This window comes from Haliotis rubra, unplaced genomic scaffold (assembly GCF_003918875.1).
Source record: "Haliotis rubra isolate DU_JTF1 unplaced genomic scaffold, ASM391887v1 Scf249, whole genome shotgun sequence".
NCBI classification, from domain to species: Eukaryota; Metazoa; Mollusca; class Gastropoda; order Lepetellida; family Haliotidae; genus Haliotis; species Haliotis rubra.
The window spans coordinates 1,260,622-1,282,000 of NW_025766547.1; the positions used below are offsets into that span (position 1 = coordinate 1,260,622).

The window sequence follows — 21,379 nt, forward strand, 5'->3', positions numbered from 1 at the left end:
GTTTCATCCTTTTTAGAATAACGCTTAGCCCCTGAATATATGTAAGTTTGAGAGTAACAAATAGACGCATTTAAATTCAAAAGGAACCCAAGTGAGTTGGGAGATAAATCTAGACCTGCTTCATTCCAGGCTTTAGCTTTGCAGGGAGGGCTAGGCAGATGTTCAGTAGTCTGAAAAGGAGCTATTCGTGGAGTGGCTCGTTTCATCCTTTTTAGAATAACGCTTAGCCCCTGAATATATGTAAGTTTGAGAGTAACAAATAGACGTATTTAAATTCAAAAGCAACCCAAGTGAGTTGGGAGACAAATCTAGACCTGCTTCATTCCAGGCTTTAGCTTTGCAGGGAGGGTTAGGCAGTAGGGAAAACAATGTGGGTCACAGACTACATCCCTAATAACATCCACTTTTTCAGGCTACGCTTATCACCGCCACACAGTCAGTTGGTGAATTACTTTATAAAGCCATGTGATACATTATGCAGTTATTCACAAGTTGATAATATCACAGTCATTAGTCAGATAATGTACTGTCAACGCCCTGTCGTTTCGGTCTTTGCTATTTACAACCACATTACGATAGGCTATAGAAATTAATGTTTATCATTGGGCCGATAATGAATAATTCAGCAATACTGCCTAAATACCACCGTGTCAGTGCCCTGCCGCAGAATGAATCCGACAGCGGCCGCATCTATCTGTGCTGGAACCTGGCAAGTAATCTGCTGATCAAAACTGATAGCTGGAATAGTTTCATGTTCGTTCAGTGCTGTACACAGCTTCGACCATAGGCTTGTGTTGCTGAGTTCCCGGAGATGGATGTGAAGACGGTGCTTCTCTTCATTGGATGGATGCTAGGTAAGGACAACCTTTCAGAGTGTGTGGAGGTATCGCTTTGAATAGTAAGTCATACCAGGATTAATTAGCTTGGTCAAAGACACTGAACGATTTCTGAATGTTCGCCAAATATAGTATGATACATAGCCTTGCTCCAAGGCTGTACTGAATGCTTAGCCCATGGATGTATAGTAATTCTATACTTCGAAGAGGTAATTGCAGATAAGCGGACGGTACAACCCCAGTCTGTTACGTATTATGTTTTTGGAAATTGTCATTTAAAACTTTTATTTTTTACCATAGAGACTTATGCAGGTATGTTTGCTACAGGAATCGTGGCTTCTGAAAAACCTTAATTGGATCCTGGCAGTGTAAAGGGAATCACTGATTGGTCACTGGTGAAAGCGAGCATTTGGTGTTCGAAGTAGTTTGACTGTTTGAGATATAAGGCGGCTACTTCTTTCACATATTGTTGTTTTGTTGTTTCCATGTCTATTCATAAAACACTTTTGTTATGTCACGCCTCCTGGTCTTGGTGTTTCCCCTGTATATCTTGAACTGTATAATTATGTTCTCTTCCGTCTGCTGTTAATATCTGATACTATTCTATTGTTTCACTGTCCATATCTCAAAATGTTATGTTCTATCTCCCTGTGTGCCTGATACTGCTCTGTTGTTTCTCACTTTCAGCACAGTTCCTTTTCCCTGTTGTTTCATGATGACTCTTGTATATCCCTGTGTTTCCGATCTCCTTACACGTGATATTATGATGTTGTTTTATTCTCTTGTATATTCCTGTGTTTCCGATCTCCTTACTCCTGATATTAATCTGTTGTTTCATTCTCTTGTATATTGTTTTGTTTCCGATCGCCTTACACCTGATGTTATGCTGTTGTTTCATTCTCATGTATATTGTTTTGTTTCCGATCTCCTTACACCTGATGTCATGATGTTGCTTCAAGTCCCTTCTAAATCCCTGTGTTTCCGATTTCCTTACACCTGCTGCCATGCTGTTTCATGTCTCTTGTATACTCCTGTGCTTCCGGTCTCCTTACACCGGATGTTATGATGTTGTTTCAAGTGTCTTGTATGTTCCTGTGTTTCCGATCTCCTTACACCTGATGTTATGATGTTGTTTCAAGTGTCTTGTGTATCCCTGTGTTTCCGATCTCCTTACACCTGATGTTATGATGTTGTTTCAAGTGTCTTGTGTATCCCTGTGTTTCCGATCTCCTTACACCTGATGTTATGCTGTTGCTACACGTCTCGTCTGTGTCCCTGTGTTAAGGTTTTGATATTTCCCTTCTCGTGTCAATCTGAGACAGTATTTTGTCCTGGAACTTTCCGTCTATTGTCCATCTCTGCTCTATTTCTGTGGATTCACGTATCCTGTCTATCTGTGATGATATCCTGTTATTTTACGCCCCCTGTCTACACCTGATGATGTCCTGTTGTTTCACGTCTCCTGTCTGTCCCTGATGATGTCATGTTGTTTAACGTCTCCTGTCTCTCCCTGATGATGTCCTGTTGCTTCACGTCTCCTGTCTACCACTGATGGTGTCCTGTTGTTTCACGTCGCCTGTCTAACCGTGATGATGTTATGTTGTTTCACGTCCCCTGTCTACCACTGATGGTGTCCTGTTGTTTGACGTCTCCTGTCTACCCCTGATGATCGCCTGTTGTTTCACGTCTCCTGTCTCTCCCTGATGATGTCCTGCTGTTTCACGTCTCCTGTCTAACCCTGATGATGTCCTGTTGTTTCACGTCTCCTGTCTCTCCCTGATGATGTCCTGTTGTTTCACGTCTCCTGTCTGTCCCTGATGATGTCCTACTGCTTCGTGTCTTTTGTCTCTGTTTTATATTGCCCTGTTGGATGGCTTCGCCTGTTTATCCCCAATTTCTTCTGTTGTCAGCCTCTGCAGCTTGCAATCCCAAAGAAAGCCTGGTTGCGGATTTGTTTCGAACTTACGACAAACGTGTTGAACCCTTTGGTCCTAACACCACCCTGGATGTGATGATGTACCTCACCCTTGTCGAGATATCTGATATCGTAAGTGTACCTGACCACATTGGGAACGTTCACGTTGTATAGTGGAATGGGTTAAACGCAACACTGACACACTAAACTTGTATTCTGCAATAGTTAAAAACGCAATATTTACTTGTTCAATAAATTTGCACACTTCCATACTTAAACGCCACAGCTATACACTTACGTTGTATATTAAAGGTTCAAGGGAAATAGCGTTGTGTTTACATTATACACTGAACACTTCAAGAGAAATAATGATATGTTTATATGTATATATTGAAAATATCAAGCAAAGTAGTGATATTTTTTACGTTAAATAGTGAATAGTAATATAGAAGGTAAACAATAGTGAAGTTGATCAGTTCAAGAGAAATAGTGGCATGTTTGCGTTAAAAATGGACTAGTTCATCTACTAACCTTATAAGTGATCTGCTTACCTTGTATTTAGAATAGTTCAAGAGAAATGATGATATGTTTGGGTTCTATACTGAACAGTTCAAGAGAAATAGTGATATGATTACGTTAAATATTGAATAGCTGAAACAAAATTGCGTCACGCTGATAATTGCGTTAACGTTGTTCAGTAAGGCTGTGTCCGGATGACATGACGGTAGTTATTATTTCCTCGGATCTAATTCAGGACGGGACATCTTACTGAGGTTACTGAATTTATTTGAGGTCTAAGAAATTATTCGGCCTTCATAAATCAAAAATAAGTCTTTTCTTTACGTTGGTAGTTTTTTTAATCTTGAGTGTTATGAACTGATGACGTCATAACCCCTTTTCCATTATTGTAGGACGAACAAAAGCAAGTGCTGACTACAAACTGCTGGTTATATTTGGTACGTATGCGTTAGTGAGTGAGTTGGGTTTCACGCCATTTTGAACAGTATTGCAGGTGCATGACAACGTACCAGCTTCGTAATTAGGAGTAATCCAAATAAATGGGAACAAACCAGACTTAAGGCCACAAAACTCAGCAAAACATAAACTTAGGTATCTTTTGTCATCTTTCCTAGTCCTGGACGGATGCATCGTTAGCATGGCAACCAGAAAAATTCGAGAATGTGACAGACATCCGGGTCCCAGCTGACGCCATATGGACGCCTGACCTGACAGTAAAAAACTCGTAAGTACCCCCTCATATCAATTATGGCATGTGTTATGGTCAGAGTATTTTAGAAATAGTTCATCTTGGACGTGCATTTGAATCCAAGAAAACAACATGTTTTAACGCTATCAGACTGTGCGGAATAACAAAATAATTTGAGATAATGTTAGTTATTCTACTGTGAATGGGATGTTTGTCAATTATAATTCGTACTACCCATTGTAGGCATTTGTGGGAGTGGGAGTGTGTTGAGTGTGTGTGTGTGTGTGTGTGTGTGTGTGTGTGTGTGTGTGTGTGTGTGTGTGTGGATGTGTATGTGTGTAATTGTGGGCGTGCATGTAACTATTGAGGTGTATATTGGGTATGTCTAAATACATACTTTCCTCAGTGCTCAAAGTTAATAATTTTTTAAAGCCTTCTTTGAATGTCATTTTACATGTTGGTGCGTACTGTATTGAACAAACGTTATAGCTAACAACTTCTTTAATTCGTGAGTGCGACGTTTCGATACAGATTCTGGCACCGTTGTCAATGTAGAGATGACGCCGGTCTTAACTTTGGGAGGATGGTTGGTGTTGTAGTAGATACACTGATCCGTATGGGTAGGTTTTCTGTACACAGTGGTCTGGATTTGGTTGGAGGTGGTACGGGATACGAGGACGTCAGGTTGGTTGTTCTACTCTGTATCAATGGTGAATTTGATGCGGGGAGTGGGGGTGTGTGGGGGCATGTGGGGTGTGGGTAGGGTAGTTGAGATGGGTGAGGAGCTGTATTGGATCTTCATGAGGGTGGAGGATGAATAAGGTACCATTAACTTTACCGTACCAGCGGGTAGGTTTAAAGTGTGCAGTTTCTAGATTCCTTTCCAACCATCCTCCCAAAATTAAGACCGGTGTCATCTCTACATTGATCAGAAGAGCTAAAAACATCTTTTCAACATATACACATGGAACTTAATTGAGCCCCCGATCTTTTCATATTGCCATGACTGACTGACTGACTGAGTTTGGTTTTACGCCGCTTTTAGCAATATTCCAGCAACATCACGGCGGGGGACACCAGAAACTGAACCATGAAACTGAGCAACCATTACCTTTAGTATGTATACTGGAAAGCTTAAACGTCATTGTTTCCAGAAAGTTGATATTTTGGACTAAACATTGACAACAAAATCTTGAAATATTGGAATATTTTAATTTACAAAATAACCTGAAAACGTCAACGAGGGTTTGTCAATAAAATGTATCCCTGTACAACTATGGGGTTGCAGAGTTCCAAAATGGGAGAGGTGAGTGTCTCTCAGTCTGAAAATGTTCTGTGTGATCTTCAGACAACAAACAGCTAATGTTAATAGCGTGCATATCAACCTTGTGCACGGATGAGAGGTTTGACCCTCCTCCTCATGCATGTCTTCGGATTCTCTCTTGTAAAGATTGGTCAAGGCTGGACGCTTGGTCACCCTTCTTGCCCTCATCCCATGTGCCTTAATGCCGTTTCTTACAGTCTTATTGAGGAAACGTCTGTTAGGAGCCATAGATGCTTCACGACGCCATTTGTAGTGAAAGGCTGACGTCTCACAAGGCTTGCTAAATCACGATCCTCAACCTGAGACGTTTTTCAGGGTTGACATGGCCTTGGTTTGTCCTTAACCTTGATGGTTTGACGGTGATTTTGAACAAGTCGACTTATGACGGCGTGATGAATGTCAAGCTGTCGCCCAATAGCCTGAATGACATCCCGGTGTCGTGCGTTTCAATAATTTGCCATCTTCTTGCTTCTGGTAGCCTCCTTCATGCCATTGTAACAGATACTGGTAAAACTATTAAAAGGTTTGGCGGTTTATACAGTTAGCCACACTGAGTCGATAGAGTTGTTGAGACAATCGGGGGCTGTGTGCTTCAACTGCATGTTGAGATGTGTTTTGACGACTGATTGACGACGCAAAACCCGTAAAAAATATTGAAAGGGAAAAGAGTTCAAGTAATAGTCATCGTTACGATTCAAGATTTATCACTAGGAAAGTCAGTAACTTAAAATATGCTAGGATGTACTTAATTAAGTTCCATGTATATATACAAAATGAAATTCAACATCTGAAGAAAGTCTTTGCAGAACGTAATCACTACCCGCCCGAAATAGTCAACCTAACCATCAATACTACCCTGTCACCTCCTACCAAAAAACCTGAACCAGAGACAGCCCCAATCAAGATATCCATTCCCTACATTAGTAAACCATCGCATCGTATCAGCCGACAAAGCAAACAAGCAAGCATGGATACTACCTTCCCCGCGTCCTCTAGCCTCATCAACCCTCTCCATGCCACTGGAAGAAAACCACCCACCGTAAACTACAACCCGAAATGTGTGGTCTATAAAATAAACTGTGATTGTAGACAGAGGTACTTAGGTGAAACATCGCGACCCATCAATACCCGAGTCAAAGAACATCGCACTTACAAATTCCGACAGCAAATCAGCCATCTCAGTCCACATCAAAGCTAATCCCAATCACCAAATGGAGTGGTCTGAGAGGTTTACTCCCAAAGTTAGACGTCCCGAAAGTCATACATCCCAATTGTCAGACAAATCAATCAGGCGTGACTGCGTTTACAACCTGGTCTTACCCACTGATATAATGAACCTGTCCCATACACTAACGAGATGGTTTTCACATTTGTACAGAAATACTTTGATCAGAATACTAATGCTGACATTTAATCTAGAGAAAACTGAAATTGTTTTTTTCTGGAAGAGGTGGACCCTTAGCGAGAAATGAGAAATGGTTTTATAAAGGTGAAGGTGTCTTGACAGTTGATTCACATGGATACCTAGGTATTCCTTTTTCATCTTCTTGTAAATTTAATAAATGTATATTAGATTTATCACCTAGGGGTAAACGGGCATTTCTAAATGTACTACACTACTTTTAAAAAAAATAGATAATGTTGACTATTCTGTATTTTTCAATATATTTGATACCCCAATTCAACCAAGCCTTTTGTATGGTGCCGAAGTATGGGGTATTAATAAATTTACATTTAACTGCATGTAAGAAGTTTTTAAATGTTGGTCCTCAAACACCAAATGTAATTGTTTATGGTGAATGTGGACGTTACCCAATGTATACTGAGTCAAAAAAGAAACTTCACAAAATATAATTTGAAAAATAATGAATAATTTTTCTCTGATGATACATTTATGTATCCGAAATGGGATCCCTATCTTTCGACTCTAGAAAAACGTTAGCAAAACCCACTCAAACCCATCCATGCGTCGTACAAATGACGTTAGTGCCAAATCAGGTTTTGCACGTGCAGTCGATCACGTGATCTTCGCATCGAAATTTTTCTTCAAATGCACGTGTTTGCATTGGCCTCAAGAATTGAAAAAAACACTTTTAAACCACAGTTCTAACGGTACTTGAAATGCCACGATTGTCAAATGTGCAACGTGAATGTGCCGTTGGCATGTTGCAAGCGGGAAGATCAGTTATTGACGTCGCAAGAGCAATGGTATGCAGCCGTCGTACTGTGTATGACTTACGAGGTCGTCTACAACCATCTGGCACCACTTCTGATCGCCCAAGGTCGGGTCGTCCACGTGTGACGTCACGAGCAGAAGATCATCAAATCGTCCTACGTCACCTACGTGACAGATTTCTGCCGGCTACACGAACCAGGGCTGAGATGTTTAGAGGTCGACTGTCCTCACCGACCATTCGAAATAGGTTGCGGGCTGCCAATTTCCATTCTCGACGTCCATAACGTGGGCCAATACTGACGCCGTTTCATCAACGTCAACGTCTGCTGTGGGCCCAACGTCACCTCCGATGGACCCAGAGAGACTGGAATCGAGTCGTCTTTAGCGATGAATCAAGATTTACCCTCAGATTCGCGGACGGCAGGCATAGAGTCTGGAGACGACGTCGTGAACGGTATGCCCAATGTTGTGTACAGGAAGTCGACAGATTGGGGGGCTAAAGTTGCATGGTGTTGGGTGCTTTCTGTGGGAACAACCGTTCCCGACTTCTGGTCATCCATGGAAACCTCACAGCTGCTGCTTACCGCGACCAGGTGCTCACCCATGAATTCGTTCCTTTCATGGCGGCTCATGGCCCATGTCTACAGTTCCAGCCTGATAATGCTCGGCCGGATACCGCGATGTTGACACAAAATTTCCTTCAAAACGCTGTAAACGACGTCATGGACTGGCCATCGAGGTCTCCTGACCTTAATCCAATAGAGCACGTTTGGGATGCACTTAGGAGAAGGCTTCGTGGTCTTAGGAACCAACCTCAGAATTTGCAGGAACTTGGCGCTGCCTTGCAAGAGCAATGGCGCAGAATCCCCAACCACGTGTTCACAAGCATCAGGCAGTCGATGAGGAGACGGTGTTTGGCAGTGGTGAATGCGCGGGGCGGCCATACACGATATTGAACTGAGACATTTCGTATTTTTATTCTTGTGATTTGACATTCTGTATACCCATGTTTTGGAACTGCGGTGTAGCCTAATGGAACTGATTATGGCACTGTCAGTGCATCGAGTACATCACACAGATCTCAGCAATGAAATAATAACAATATAACCATCTTACCATCTCTTGTTCTTTTATAGTGCGGGCGGGGTAGCCTAGTGGTTAAAGCGTTGGCTCGTCACGCCGAAGACCAGGGTTCGATTCCCCACTCCCTCCCAGTGTTCTCGAATTAACAAACTAATTAAAACAGAGCGTGATATATATAGTAGACAATATATTTATTCCGTCAACATGCATGTATCATATGTCACATAATATAGCTTATTTGTTTATATATTTCATAAAGCTCACACAATATATGTGTGTGTGTGTGTGTGTGTTTTATATAAATAAGTAATTTCTGCAGGTGTATAAGTAATAAATATATAAAAGATGAGTCCAGTTATTTCTTCTTGCCAAAAGTCGTTTATATGTGCACTAAAGTAATCTGAATGTTCAGCCAAGATGAAGCAACTCTGACACATGGTCTGTGTAATTCAAGTCGGTAAGTCTGTCGGCAAGAAGGTCGGCCGCACCATAGCATTTGCCATTTTGACAGTGGTAACAAAATATTCATGATCTATTATATATACCCACATGCGAAACGTTTACACAAGCATTTCGATAATCCTTCTACTCCCAATATCACAAAATAATTTGTAAGCTCTCCGTTTCTCATGTTGTTGCATGTTAAACTCAAAAATGGTAATCCTTCCACTCGCATAACGTAAAATAATAATCTGTTTTTGCAACCTTAATTCTCCTGCAAATTGTTAAAACGACATTCTCTTTAATCTACTTAATTCATTTACTCATGATACGAGCATAGCTGTAGCCGCCATGGCCACTTGCAATCACTAAGCAAACATTCTCTTTCATTAATTAACACCGTCACGGTATGTTGACCACGCGATGTCGACATTCCGAGTTTTTTGTTTTGTCGACAGTTAGGGACATCCTATTTTTCATTTGTCGACAGCTCGGGCTGACACCGTGCAAACAACCATTACCCTTGTTGTTTTGGGACGTCTAACTTTTGGGAGGACACCGTCTGAGATCACCATTTTTGCCAACTTTCAAACTACACTAAACGCAAACTCACCGAAGCCATTCACATAAAACCACGAAAGCCAACTTTCAACCGTGACCATCATCCACCATGTCCAATCTATTGTATAAGCAGAATCTGTTGTATAAACATCTTCTCTTTTGTAACAGCTCTCTTCCACACCTTTCCTTCATCAGTTCACTGGCTAGCCAATTACATTGTTTGTTTTCTTTGCTACACAAATTATGTATATTATATATATATATATATAAATCCTCTTCGTGTGTCATTCCTCTTCGTGTATCCTTCTTGTACAAGGTACAAAAATCTGTATCGAAACGTCGCACTCACGAAATAAGAGAAATTATTATCCATTTAGCATGTTGAATATTGTTTAAAGCCTCTTTAAGTATTTACATTTATAGACTGAAAGTGATTGGTAATTTGTATTCACTTCCGGTGCAGAGCGGAAGTAAACAATCAATTAACGTCAAGTGGGCTAACCAACGCCATTCTGAGGTCAAGTGGAAACGTATTGGTGGCCTACAAGGTCATCTTGAAGACGTCATGTACCATCAACGTCGCATCTTTTCCCATGGATAAACAACTGTGTCAGATGATGTTCGAGTCGTGGACATACCATGGCGATCAACTCAATATCTCAAATGGTGAACAAGGTGAAGAATCCTTATCTGATTATGTTATCAATGCGGAATGGGAGCTGATCTCATTTACAAAGTACCGACAGACCTCCCGTTACCCATGTTGCCCAGAACCCTACTATACACTAAAGTATATAGTGACCCTGAGACGACGGCCCCTGTTCTTCCTGATGTATCTCATGATGCCCTGCCTCATCATCACCTTGGTGGCTCTGCTGGGACTCCTGGTGCCCAACGAATCTGGAGAGAAAATATCTATTGGAATCACTTCTCTTCTGGCAATGGTAGCGCTGTTGCTTGTTGTTTCGACACTGCTACCACCGACGTCGCTTGCGATTCCTCTAATTGGTACGTTTTGTTTTTCAAAACTATTTCACTCACTCACTCAGCATTGCTGAACATTGCAGGCAACTCCTTTTGGCTTATTTGGCCCAACTCGTTCAAGCTCACAAATTCACTCACAAGGCTACTAACGAAACAATTCCATTCCATGTTTTGCCTCTAAGTATAAATGACTTTCCACGAAGTGTAGCGATGTCCATCATTTGTTAATGATGTTGTTTCGCTATATATCATGCACATGTCAACTGAATCACACCTATGGGAGACAGACCCAATCAGATTCACCAACAGAAAAGTTTTGGACATTTTCCAATTTCATGACTTCTTGACCCAAACGTTCAGACCAGCAATTATTCATGCGGTGTTACTATGTTTCTAACGTACACTAGTGAGTGAGTGAGTGAGTATGGATTTACGCCGCTTTTAAGCAATATTCCAGCAATATCACGGTTGGGGACACAAAAATGGGTTCGCACATTGTACCCATGTGACGAGTGGAAGCTATAGCCTTTTGGCCCTCTACGTACACTACATCACACTTACGCCACATATACACTACACATATACTACTTTGATGCTCCATTTGTGCTACATTATGCTACATTTACACTTTATTTATGCTACATTTATACTGCACGTTACCAGTGTGACTGTTTCAATGATTATGATATTAGTCACAGAATCGAGACGCGCTTACACCCTAAAATAATCTTTTACCTTATACCATGTGTTTGTAAGACTCATATTGGCATAATGTTACGTCCTCATTAAATGTATTTAATCTGGGGTTTTCTCCCGTAGGTCGGTACTATGCGATCAATATCTTCATTGTGTCTCTGAGTGTTGGCCTGGCCGTGTTCACTCTGAATATTCATCACCGAGGGGCGAGAGGACACAAACTCCCACGGCTTGTCAAAACTTTGTGCTTTAGTTTTCTTGCGAGGATCCTCTTCATCAAAATAGACCTGCCAGAGTCTACCGACCAGAGCATGGTATGTTTGATGTTTATTCTTTGATAATTTAAGCTATTGTTCACTTTCGATTGATGAAAATATGGACTGTTAAGCATGACCAGTATTTATTTGTTTCTGGGAATTTATTGCTTGATTTTAACATGCAGATCCTAATTTCTGCTCATGACGAGGCTATGGATGCAGATAAACCAGCGCCCACCATGACGGATGGACAGCCCGGTGGAGGGAATGCCGTGGTGGATGTTCTCAACCGACTGCTCCACACGGTAGAGAAGGCCATGGATCTACACAAGAGGAGGCTCACAACACAAGACAGCCTTGACGAGGCTACATATGAATGGAAACAGCTGGCCATCGTTCTCGAACGCGCACTGACGATCATATTTCTCATTGTCACTGTTTGTACCGTATATGTAATGTTCTCATAGACTCACTGGTAGCCCAGTTGTTAAAGTGTTTGCCAGTCAGATAGTGGACCTAGCTACTATTTCTTGTAAGGATAGAACCAGGAGGTAGTCTTGTGGTTGAAGTGTTCGCTAGTCAGATAGTAGACCTAGCTACTATTTCTTATAAGGATAGAACCAGGAGGTAGTCTTGTGGTTGAAGTGTTTGCTAGTCAGGCAGTAGACCCAGCTACTATTTCTGATAAGGATAAAACCAATAAGAAGTCTTGTAGTTGAAGTGTTTGCTAGTCAGACAGTAGACCCAGCTACTATTTCTGATAAGGATAGAACCAATAAGAAGTCTTGTGGTTGAAGTGTTCGCTAGTCAGACAGTAGACCTAGCTACTATTTCTTATAAGGATAGAACCAGGAGGAAGTCTTGTTGTTGAAGTGTTTGCTAGTCAGACCGTAGACCCAGCTACTATTTCTTGTCAGGATAGAACCAGGAGGAAGTCTTGTTGCTGAAATGTTCGCTAGTAAGACAGTAGACCCAGCTACTATTTCTTATAAGGATAGAACCAGGAGGTAGTCTTGTTGCTGAAATGTTCGCTAGTCAGACAGTGGACCCTTTTATCACTTTTATCCCTGCATGTAGTGATATGTGAGAGTTAATTGTTGTAATCATTGGTACTAATTGTCAGTAGCAGTAAATGTGTGACGTGTTGACGTGCTAGTGAAATGTTGAGTATAGTTGATAACTGCGCCTGCTTAGAGTTATCTCTTCCTACCTACTTGCGAGCATTGAAGCATGGCGGAGCTTCAAGGAAACACATACCGGCACGATGCGATAGCTCAGATAAATGAGTGATTGCTATCTTATGTTAAGCGTTTTTCAGGAGCAGGACAAGTTCACATGGTTTACGTCCCGTCCTCCATTGGGGAACAGGGTTCATGGCCGTTGGATTAAAAACTTCAGACTCAACACATGCCTGAAAGATACATGGCAGATACATTGATATTCTGTAAACGTTGGATGTTCCGATATGTTGTCATAGCGACTGAACTTACCATAAGAACCGGCCAACACAGTTAAAATCTGTCAACGTCATGTTGGTCTAATTTCTCACTGTCGACATTTTGCAACTCTAAGTCGTTCATTAAAAATGCATGCGTACATATATAAAGTTTCAAACCCTATGTAATAAACATGTCATCACTTTCACTGAGCTTTCTATTAATATTTACTGTATCATTTGTTTTACTATTAACTCACAATCTGAAGAACACGCCCAAGATAATTTCAGTTATAAATAACTTTGTAGAATGACATCCAAAATTATACTTCAGAAACACCTCAGTCTCACTATCACAAATCTTGAATCAGCTTACTTGCTGGCCCATTCAATATAAAAGGAAATGAACAATTTAACAGTTGCACTGTGAAGGCAGCAGATTGATCGTTAGTTCCACAGACTTTGATTGCTTGTGGTGCAATTTTTAATCGTCCAATCAGTTTACATTGTTTCAAAGTAAAACAATTCAATCACCATTCACAAATATACATACATAAGAATAAATATTCATTTCCTGCTATCCATGTACTATCCGAGGATAGTCACGACTGGGTATTCTTTCATTGTTCAATAGTGAATGTTGTATGCTGGTCCGTGCTCATGTTGTATGAACATATAATGATACCATGTTTCCCGTCCAACATGTGGCTCCCTACCATTCCTGTCTTGCTGCCACCCCTGACTTACCTGACAAAGGATGGACTATATCAGAACTATCGGGACTGGAAGATCGCTGAATGGAGTCAAGAAGAGTATGGCTTGTAGTTCCAGACACATCGCCTCCGGTCTTCATTAACTGTCCCTCTAGCCAGTCTCACATCCTGGACCGAACCAAACAAGCATCAACATGACGTGGCCAGAGGTCATGGTCATAGACTCTCCAAACCGTGACTTCCTGAACGTGACCGTGACATCGATACTGCAACCCGGAAGTGCTTATCCAGCAGGGAACTACACAGTTCATTACGCGACCACAGATAAGTCAGGAAACAAGGCACATCCCTGCTCATGCACCGTGTCACTATGGAGTTCCGAGAACACATTGCTCAGATAGGACCTACTGGATACAAAAGACAATCTGTATTTGCATAGATACATAGATATGTCAAGGTCCAATCATCTACAGGTGATGAGATGCCGAGTGAATTGTAGGAATTATTAACTTCCTACCGTGGCTAAAGAAGCTATACCTTGATTTTGATTTTGAATTGACTATACATGTATTTTAAGTCAACTATATTACATCCAATAGCGAAATGTACTGGCGCTTATTCAACGCTCAAAGTATACTTCTATTTTCTGCCATGTTTAACAAATTGATTTATAGCTGTTGCAAATGAGACCGGGTTTGACCACTAGAGACAGAGAGGGCAACAAGCAACAAAGGCATCTTTTATATCATTGGAAAGACCTTGAGGAGGTGAACCAAAAATATAATGTATAAGTGTGTTCATGTGTTCATAAGGAAATTTCTGGCATAATTTCTTTTCTGCAGATATTTCTGGAAGAATTATTTTTTCATGAAAAATTTGTGGCAGCATCTACCAGAATTCCTTTAATGCAGCAAAAATTAGGTTCTGTCTTGATATGGATCTCTTTGAAAGATATTTAAATCATACACACTTTTTGGGTCTCCACAGAGCAAATCTTGCACCATAGAAAGTGTTTTACATCAGACAGTGAATTTTACAATCTACATTGGATGTTCCATCATACAGTGCAAAGTTGGCAGCAGTTTATAGACATATTGTATATCTGGCGCCAAGTAACCGCTTCCTATGAAAGCATCCTGTCCAAAACATTTCTAAATAAAAAACTTCTAGATGTGTTGTAACATATTGTTTGTCTTCATGTAGAAGCTCTTATCAGTAAACGAGACTTAGGTTCATTGTATGTGGATGCAGTGTTTCACACCCTTGACATTGTGTGGCCAATATCCCTTTTGTTCAGAATCTGTCTGGTTTAAGTCACAATTGATTCCATGCCACTGCTAATACATCTCCGTGTCCGCCCGGAACGTCTTCATCTGACAGTCTTCAACCATGTACTCCATGTCCATGAGGACCGTATCAAAGCTCACCAGGAAAAACAAAATGTGGCCCTAGCCAGAGGTGCTCTTGTGTCGTCATCATCGAACACCTGGCTGACCTCATTTCACAGGGGTGTCAATGACCGTGGGATCCGGCGTCACATCACAGCATCACACCATGACATCACACCATTAGTTTGGACCAATCAGCAACTATTAAACTCACTCCGGTGTGACTCACGCTGACTGAGAGGACAATGACCGCGCGACCCGTGGGAAACACATTATAGCATCACACCATGACATCACGCGATTAATTTGCACCAATCAGCGCATAGCACCTACGGAACTCACTTGACCACTGACCACAAACTAGTTTCATCCGGTTTCAATCTTACCTATAAAAAATCCCCTGTGACAGTCAGTTGAAGTTATCATTTTGTCCTCTTACAAAATGGGGGCGGTGGGGTAGCCTAGTGGTTAAAGTGTTGGCTCGTCACGCAAAAAGGCCCGGGTTCGATTCCCCACATGGGCACAATATGTTAAGCCCATTTCTGGTGTCCCCCGCTGTGATATTGCTGGAATATTGCTAAAAGCGGCGTAAAACTAAACTCAGTCAGTCAGTCTTACAAAATGTTTATATTTGCCATACTCAATAACCTTTTCTGTGGCCTGTGGAGAATATGTGTTATCTCAGAGCGCGCGCCGTTGAGGCATGATGAATTACAGTCGCAGCCTCCACACACCTCTCTCGTCTCACTCAGCCGAGGTGTAATATGATGCCTCCTCAAGTTGTACTCAAAATCGTGGGTCTAACATTAGCCTGTCTCACGGTCCCTGAACTATATTATTTTGCCTACAGCCTAGCCCTCCCTGTAGTGCTAAGGCTCTAAATGAAGTCTAGATTTCCCCCAGGTCTGCCTTGGGCTCCTTTTCAATTTAAATAGGTTTGTGTGTTACTATCAAGATGATACATTAAGAGACTAAACATTAGTCTAGTCTAACATGTGCACACATATGTGTAAAAGAAATTATACGGGTTCAGTTCAAGGGTTTTATAACACATTTGTACAATGCAATCAGCGTTCATTGCCACATGAAAATGGTTTGAGTTTGTCTTGACCATCACCAAAACAACCCAACTCAATAGAATTTCAAATGTATTTCAAACTTACCGGTATTCACATTCCATATTTGAATATCCAATCCTTATTGCCATTGTATCCTGCCTTGTAATGCGATAAATTTAGGAATCAGGGATGATATTGACATGTTATACCCAAACCCCATATATTTGTGATTGTATTGAATGAATCAAGCACCAAAACACATGAGACTAATATTGCACCTTCCATGTAAATATCACATATGTTATATCTGGGATTGTGTCGTGCAAAACACTCTCCCTCTCACTTGGCATACTGTAAAATATGGAACGGAGCCTTGGAGTGAAGTCTGGAGTCTGGAGTATGGAGTATAAGTGCACTTGTCACTTCTGTAAACACTGATTACTGTCTAGAATATGCCATTAATGTTTTTTCCAAGTTGTCGTTTATACCTCCGGAATCACCGGTTTCAATAGTAAATATCCTATCTTACTCATCTTAGAGATTAGTCTTTCTTTTTTACAGCTCTCGTAGAAATGTTTGTTAATGCTTGTCAGTTTACTCCAAACTTATTAATAAATCGTCACAACTTCGAACTCTGCGCAATTATACTTTCATTTGTAGACAGCAACGTAATCGAGATTGTAAAAATGTTTACATGGCAATCCTCAGCAGCATTCCTTTAGCTCTCTGACATTCTGAGGGCAGATCGTATCAGTGATGTGTTTCCTCTAATTTGTCACATTCCAGTGGACTGCCCAAGTGGATTTTCCAAGCCATAGAGAGCTGATGAAACTCACTAACAATCAGCTTGCAAAATATTCTGCAACATTTATTTTTGCTTTTTGTTTGTAAGTTCAAGGATGTAGAGAGATGGCTATTTCTGAACAAAAAGCAAAACAATTATGACTTATGAACAGTTACTTTTGCCATCACTGACAATAAATCCAGTTCTTGAACAATATAGTGCTATGTATCTTATGTAATCAATTTCTTTGTTAAGTAAGAAATAAATAATTCATGCAATAATAACTATTATATTCCCTGATGACCAGTATGTCTTATAATGGTCCTAATTTATGTACCTTTTCCCTTATTACCGCTTCCTCTACACAAATTTGAATTTACATGTGAACATGTTATATAGGTCGTTTTTTGGGCTAATAAATAATTATTATTAATATTTTGTTTACAGGTTGTAAATAACTTACATGCTTCTCCATCCATCAGTTCACCCATCCTTCCATCTATTCATATACATTTTTCTTCTTGATGGCAGCATGGTACTGTTACAGAATGACATTTCTGGAGTTGACAGGGCTAATTGATACGTGTATACAAAATGCCTCCTGTCTTCTGATAAAACTGATAACACCAACCAGCTACAGATGTGAAATGAATGTGCTTGTATAGCTACCCTTATGATCAAAACAAAACAAACTCGGTCACCTAAATATTTACATTAAGACTCCTTTCCGAGACTCCACTCCAAGACTCCACTCCATGTTTTAAAGTATGCCCTCTCACAGTGCTAGCAGAGACGCTATCAGAGACGCTATCTGGTGACCCACATTTGCGTGTGTGGGACTATGCTGTGGCGGGAGGGGTAGGGGAGGGGCGGTGGGCACTGCTGTGGCAGAGGGAGGGAGGTTTCTGTCAACAGTGGTGGTGGTGGTGGAGCTCGTGGTGGTTGTGGTGGTGGTGCTCGTGGTGGTGGTGGTGGTTGTTGTGGTGGTGTTGGTGGTTGCATTGCTCGTACAACTTCTTGGGTCCAGCATAACTACCAGGGTGTTCTGGATCGTAATAGATCCGATTCAAGTATTGTTCCCAAGGTGACATCTCAAACACGACTGAACATGACTCACATGCATCAAGCTATTTAAACCAAACCCAAGACAAAAAATACAATACAAGAATTTTATTTACATCAAGAACAACATTTACAATAGCAACAACTTTTCGCGAACATACATTAACGTTTTTCCCAACAGGTTTTGCCCCGGCCATTTCCAGGGTTTGTCAATATCAGGATGGGATACATCAATTTCTATTCCCCATCTTTTATCAAATGGGCTAGCAGAGACGCTAGGGGGTCGGGGGTCGCCCCAGACGTTTTTGATTGCTGGGAGAAGTCTCTTGGAGAATATACGTTGCACTGTCCAAATCTCCAGAATAGATTGATTTAGAGTACATGTAATATTGTACAACACAATTAAATGTAACACCATCTAAAGTAGACGCAGCTGGATGAAAGTTGCTGAACGGTGATTTGATTCCATAGAAGAATATTTAGTTTCTCGAACATTCATAGTCATTAGGGTTGCAGAAGGAATAGGGGATGATATTGACATGTTATACCCAAACCCCATATATTTGTGATTGTATTGAATGAATCAAGCACCAAAACACATGAGACTAATATTGCACCTTCCATGTAAATATCACATATGTTATATCTGGGATTGTGTCGTGCAAAACACTCTCCCTCTCACTTGGCATACTGTAAAATATGGAACGGAGCCTTGGAGTGAAGTCTGGAGTCTGGAGTATGGAGTATAAGTGCACTTGTCACTTCTGTAAACACTGATTACTGTCTAGAATATGCCATTAATGTTTTTTCCAAGTTGTCGTTTATACCTCCGGAATCACCGGTTTCAATAGTAAATATCCTATCTTACTCATCTTAGAGATTAGTCTTTCTTTTTTACAGCTCTCGTAGAAATGTTTGTTAATGCTTGTCAGTTTACTCCAAACTTATTAATAAATCGTCACAACTTCGAACTCTGCGCAATTATACTTTCATTTGTAGACAGCAACGTAATCGAGATTGTAAAAATGTTTACATGGCAATCCTCAGCAGCATTCCTTTAGCTCTCTGACATTCTGAGGGCAGATCGTATCAGTGATGTGTTTCCTCTAATTTGTCACATTCCAGTGGACTGCCCAAGTGGATTTTCCAAGCCATAGAGAGCTGATGAAACTCACTAACAATCAGCTTGCAAAATATTCTGCAACATTTATTTTGCTTTTGTTTGTAAGTTCAAGGATGTAGAGAGATGGCTATTTCTGAACAAAAAGCAAAACAATTATGACTTATGAACAGTTACTTTTGCCATCACTGACAATAAATCCAGTTCTTGAACAATATAGTGCTATGTATCTTATGTAATCAATTTCTTTGTTAAGTAAGAAATAAATAATTCATGCAATAATAACTATTATATTCCCTGATGACCAGTATGTCTTATAATGGTCCTAATTTATGTACCTTTTCCCTTATTACCGCTTCCTCTACACAAATTTGAATTTACATGTGAACATGTTATATATGTCGTTTTTTGGGCTAATACATAATTATTATTAATATTTTGTTTACAGGTTGTAAATAACTTACATGCTTCTCCATCCATCAGTTCACCCATCCTTCCATCTATTCATATACATTTTTCTTCTTGATGGCAGCATGGTACTGTTACAGAATGACATTTCTGGAGTTGACAGGGCTAATTGATACGTGTATACAAAATGCCTCCTGTCTTCTGATAAAACTGATAACACCAACCAGCTACAGATGTGAAATGAATGTGCTTGTATAGCTACCCTTATGATCAAAACAAAACAAACTCGGTCACCTAAATATTTACATTAAGACTCCTTTCCGAGACTCCACTCCAAGACTCCACTCCATGTTTTAAAGTATGCCCTCTCACAGTGCTAGCAGAGACGCTATCAGAGACGCTATCTGGTGACCCACATTTGCGTGTGTGGGACTATGCTGTGGCAGGGAGGGGTAGGGGAGGGCGGTGGGCACTGCTGTGGCAGAGGGAGGGAGGTTTCTGTCGACAGTGGTGGTGGTGGTGGTGGAGCTCGTGGTGGTTGTGGTGGTGGTGCTCGTGGTGGTGGTGGTGGTTGTTGTGGTGGTGTTGGTGGTTGCATTGCTCGTACAACTTCTTGGGTCCAGCATAACTACCAGGGTGTTCTGGATCGTAATAGATCCTATTCAAGTATTGTTCCCAAGGTGACATCTCAAACACGACTGAACATGACTCACATGCATCAAGCTATTTAAACCAAACCCAAGACAAAAAATACAATACAAGAATTTTATTTACATCAAGAACAACATTTACAATAGCAACAACTTTTCGCAAACATACATTAACGTTTTTCCCAACAGGTTTTGCCCCGGCCATTTCCAGGGTTTGTCAATATCAGGATGGGATACATCAATTTCTATTCCCCATCTTTTATCAAATGGGCTAGCTTCAGCTAAAGGCTTAGGGTAGGATTGAATCAGTACGTGTTTCAAATCATTGTTCTGGGAAAACTTAGCCATTAATACCTTAGTCATCACATCAAGACTGACGGTGTCCCACACTTTCTGAGTAAAGCTTTTCACATATCGCCCCAGACGTTTTTGATTGCTGGGAGAAGTCTCTTGGAGAATATACGTTGCACTGTCCAAATCTCCAGAATAGATTGATTTAGAGTACATGTAATATTGTACAACACAATTAAATGTAACACCATCTAAAGTAGACGCAGCTGGATGAAAGTTGCTGAACGGTGATTTGATTCCATAGAAGAATATTTAGTTTCTCGAACATTCATAGTCATTAGGGTTGCAGAAGGAACACATTAAAGTTCCCATCTGGTTTTGGTGATCTTCTTGTGCCATACAGGGAACCATGCCCTTTAGTTCTTGCACAAAGTCTGGCATGACATCATAACAGTCTCTCAGTTTCTGCCATTGTTGTTTGGACAACATGAGACCCTTAGCCGTAGGTACCACTCCAAGTTGTTCATTTTTCTCCCACTGTCGTAGATCCAGGCTACCATTTGGATCTAAAGTGGCATACACGTTAGCCCCTATGTGAACTTAGGCTTGATTTCTTCCTTCCCCGATAGCTTCCATCAACTGTATACATACACTTGGTATTTCTAACCAGTGTTTCAAGGTAAGCACGATGCCTCGCTTGGTAGGGTAGGACTTGCCACTCGGGTACACTTCGTACTTCCTCACATGAATGTTCAGTACACCATCCCATGTCTTGGCCGTCACAAAGACGTTGTCCCCCAGATGTAAATGACAACGGGGATCCTGTAGTTCTGTCATCTGCTTGTCAGTCTCTAGCCCCAACAATGCCATGGCTTGTGTCTCCCAACATTCCATCAACGCTTTGCAGTAGAGAGAGTAAGCTTGGGGTCCCCGTCTAGGTAACATGGACAGCAGTTCTCTGACCCGATCGAAGGACGTCAGTGATTTTTC

General features: G+C 41.0%; 1 protein-coding gene across 1 annotated transcript in view; it reads left to right on the plus strand.

The window, feature by feature from the left end:
• The window catches only part of LOC124279272 (neuronal acetylcholine receptor subunit alpha-10-like), a 143,275-nt gene that overhangs the window by 41,597 nt on the left and 80,299 nt on the right, over window positions 1-21,379 (plus strand). The window contains exon 2 of the mRNA XM_046715096.1: window positions 668-854. Within this exon, the coding sequence (XP_046571052.1) occupies window positions 812-854 (43 nt within the window). The 5' untranslated portion in view covers window positions 668-811. The remainder of the gene's footprint in view (window positions 1-667; window positions 855-21,379) is intronic.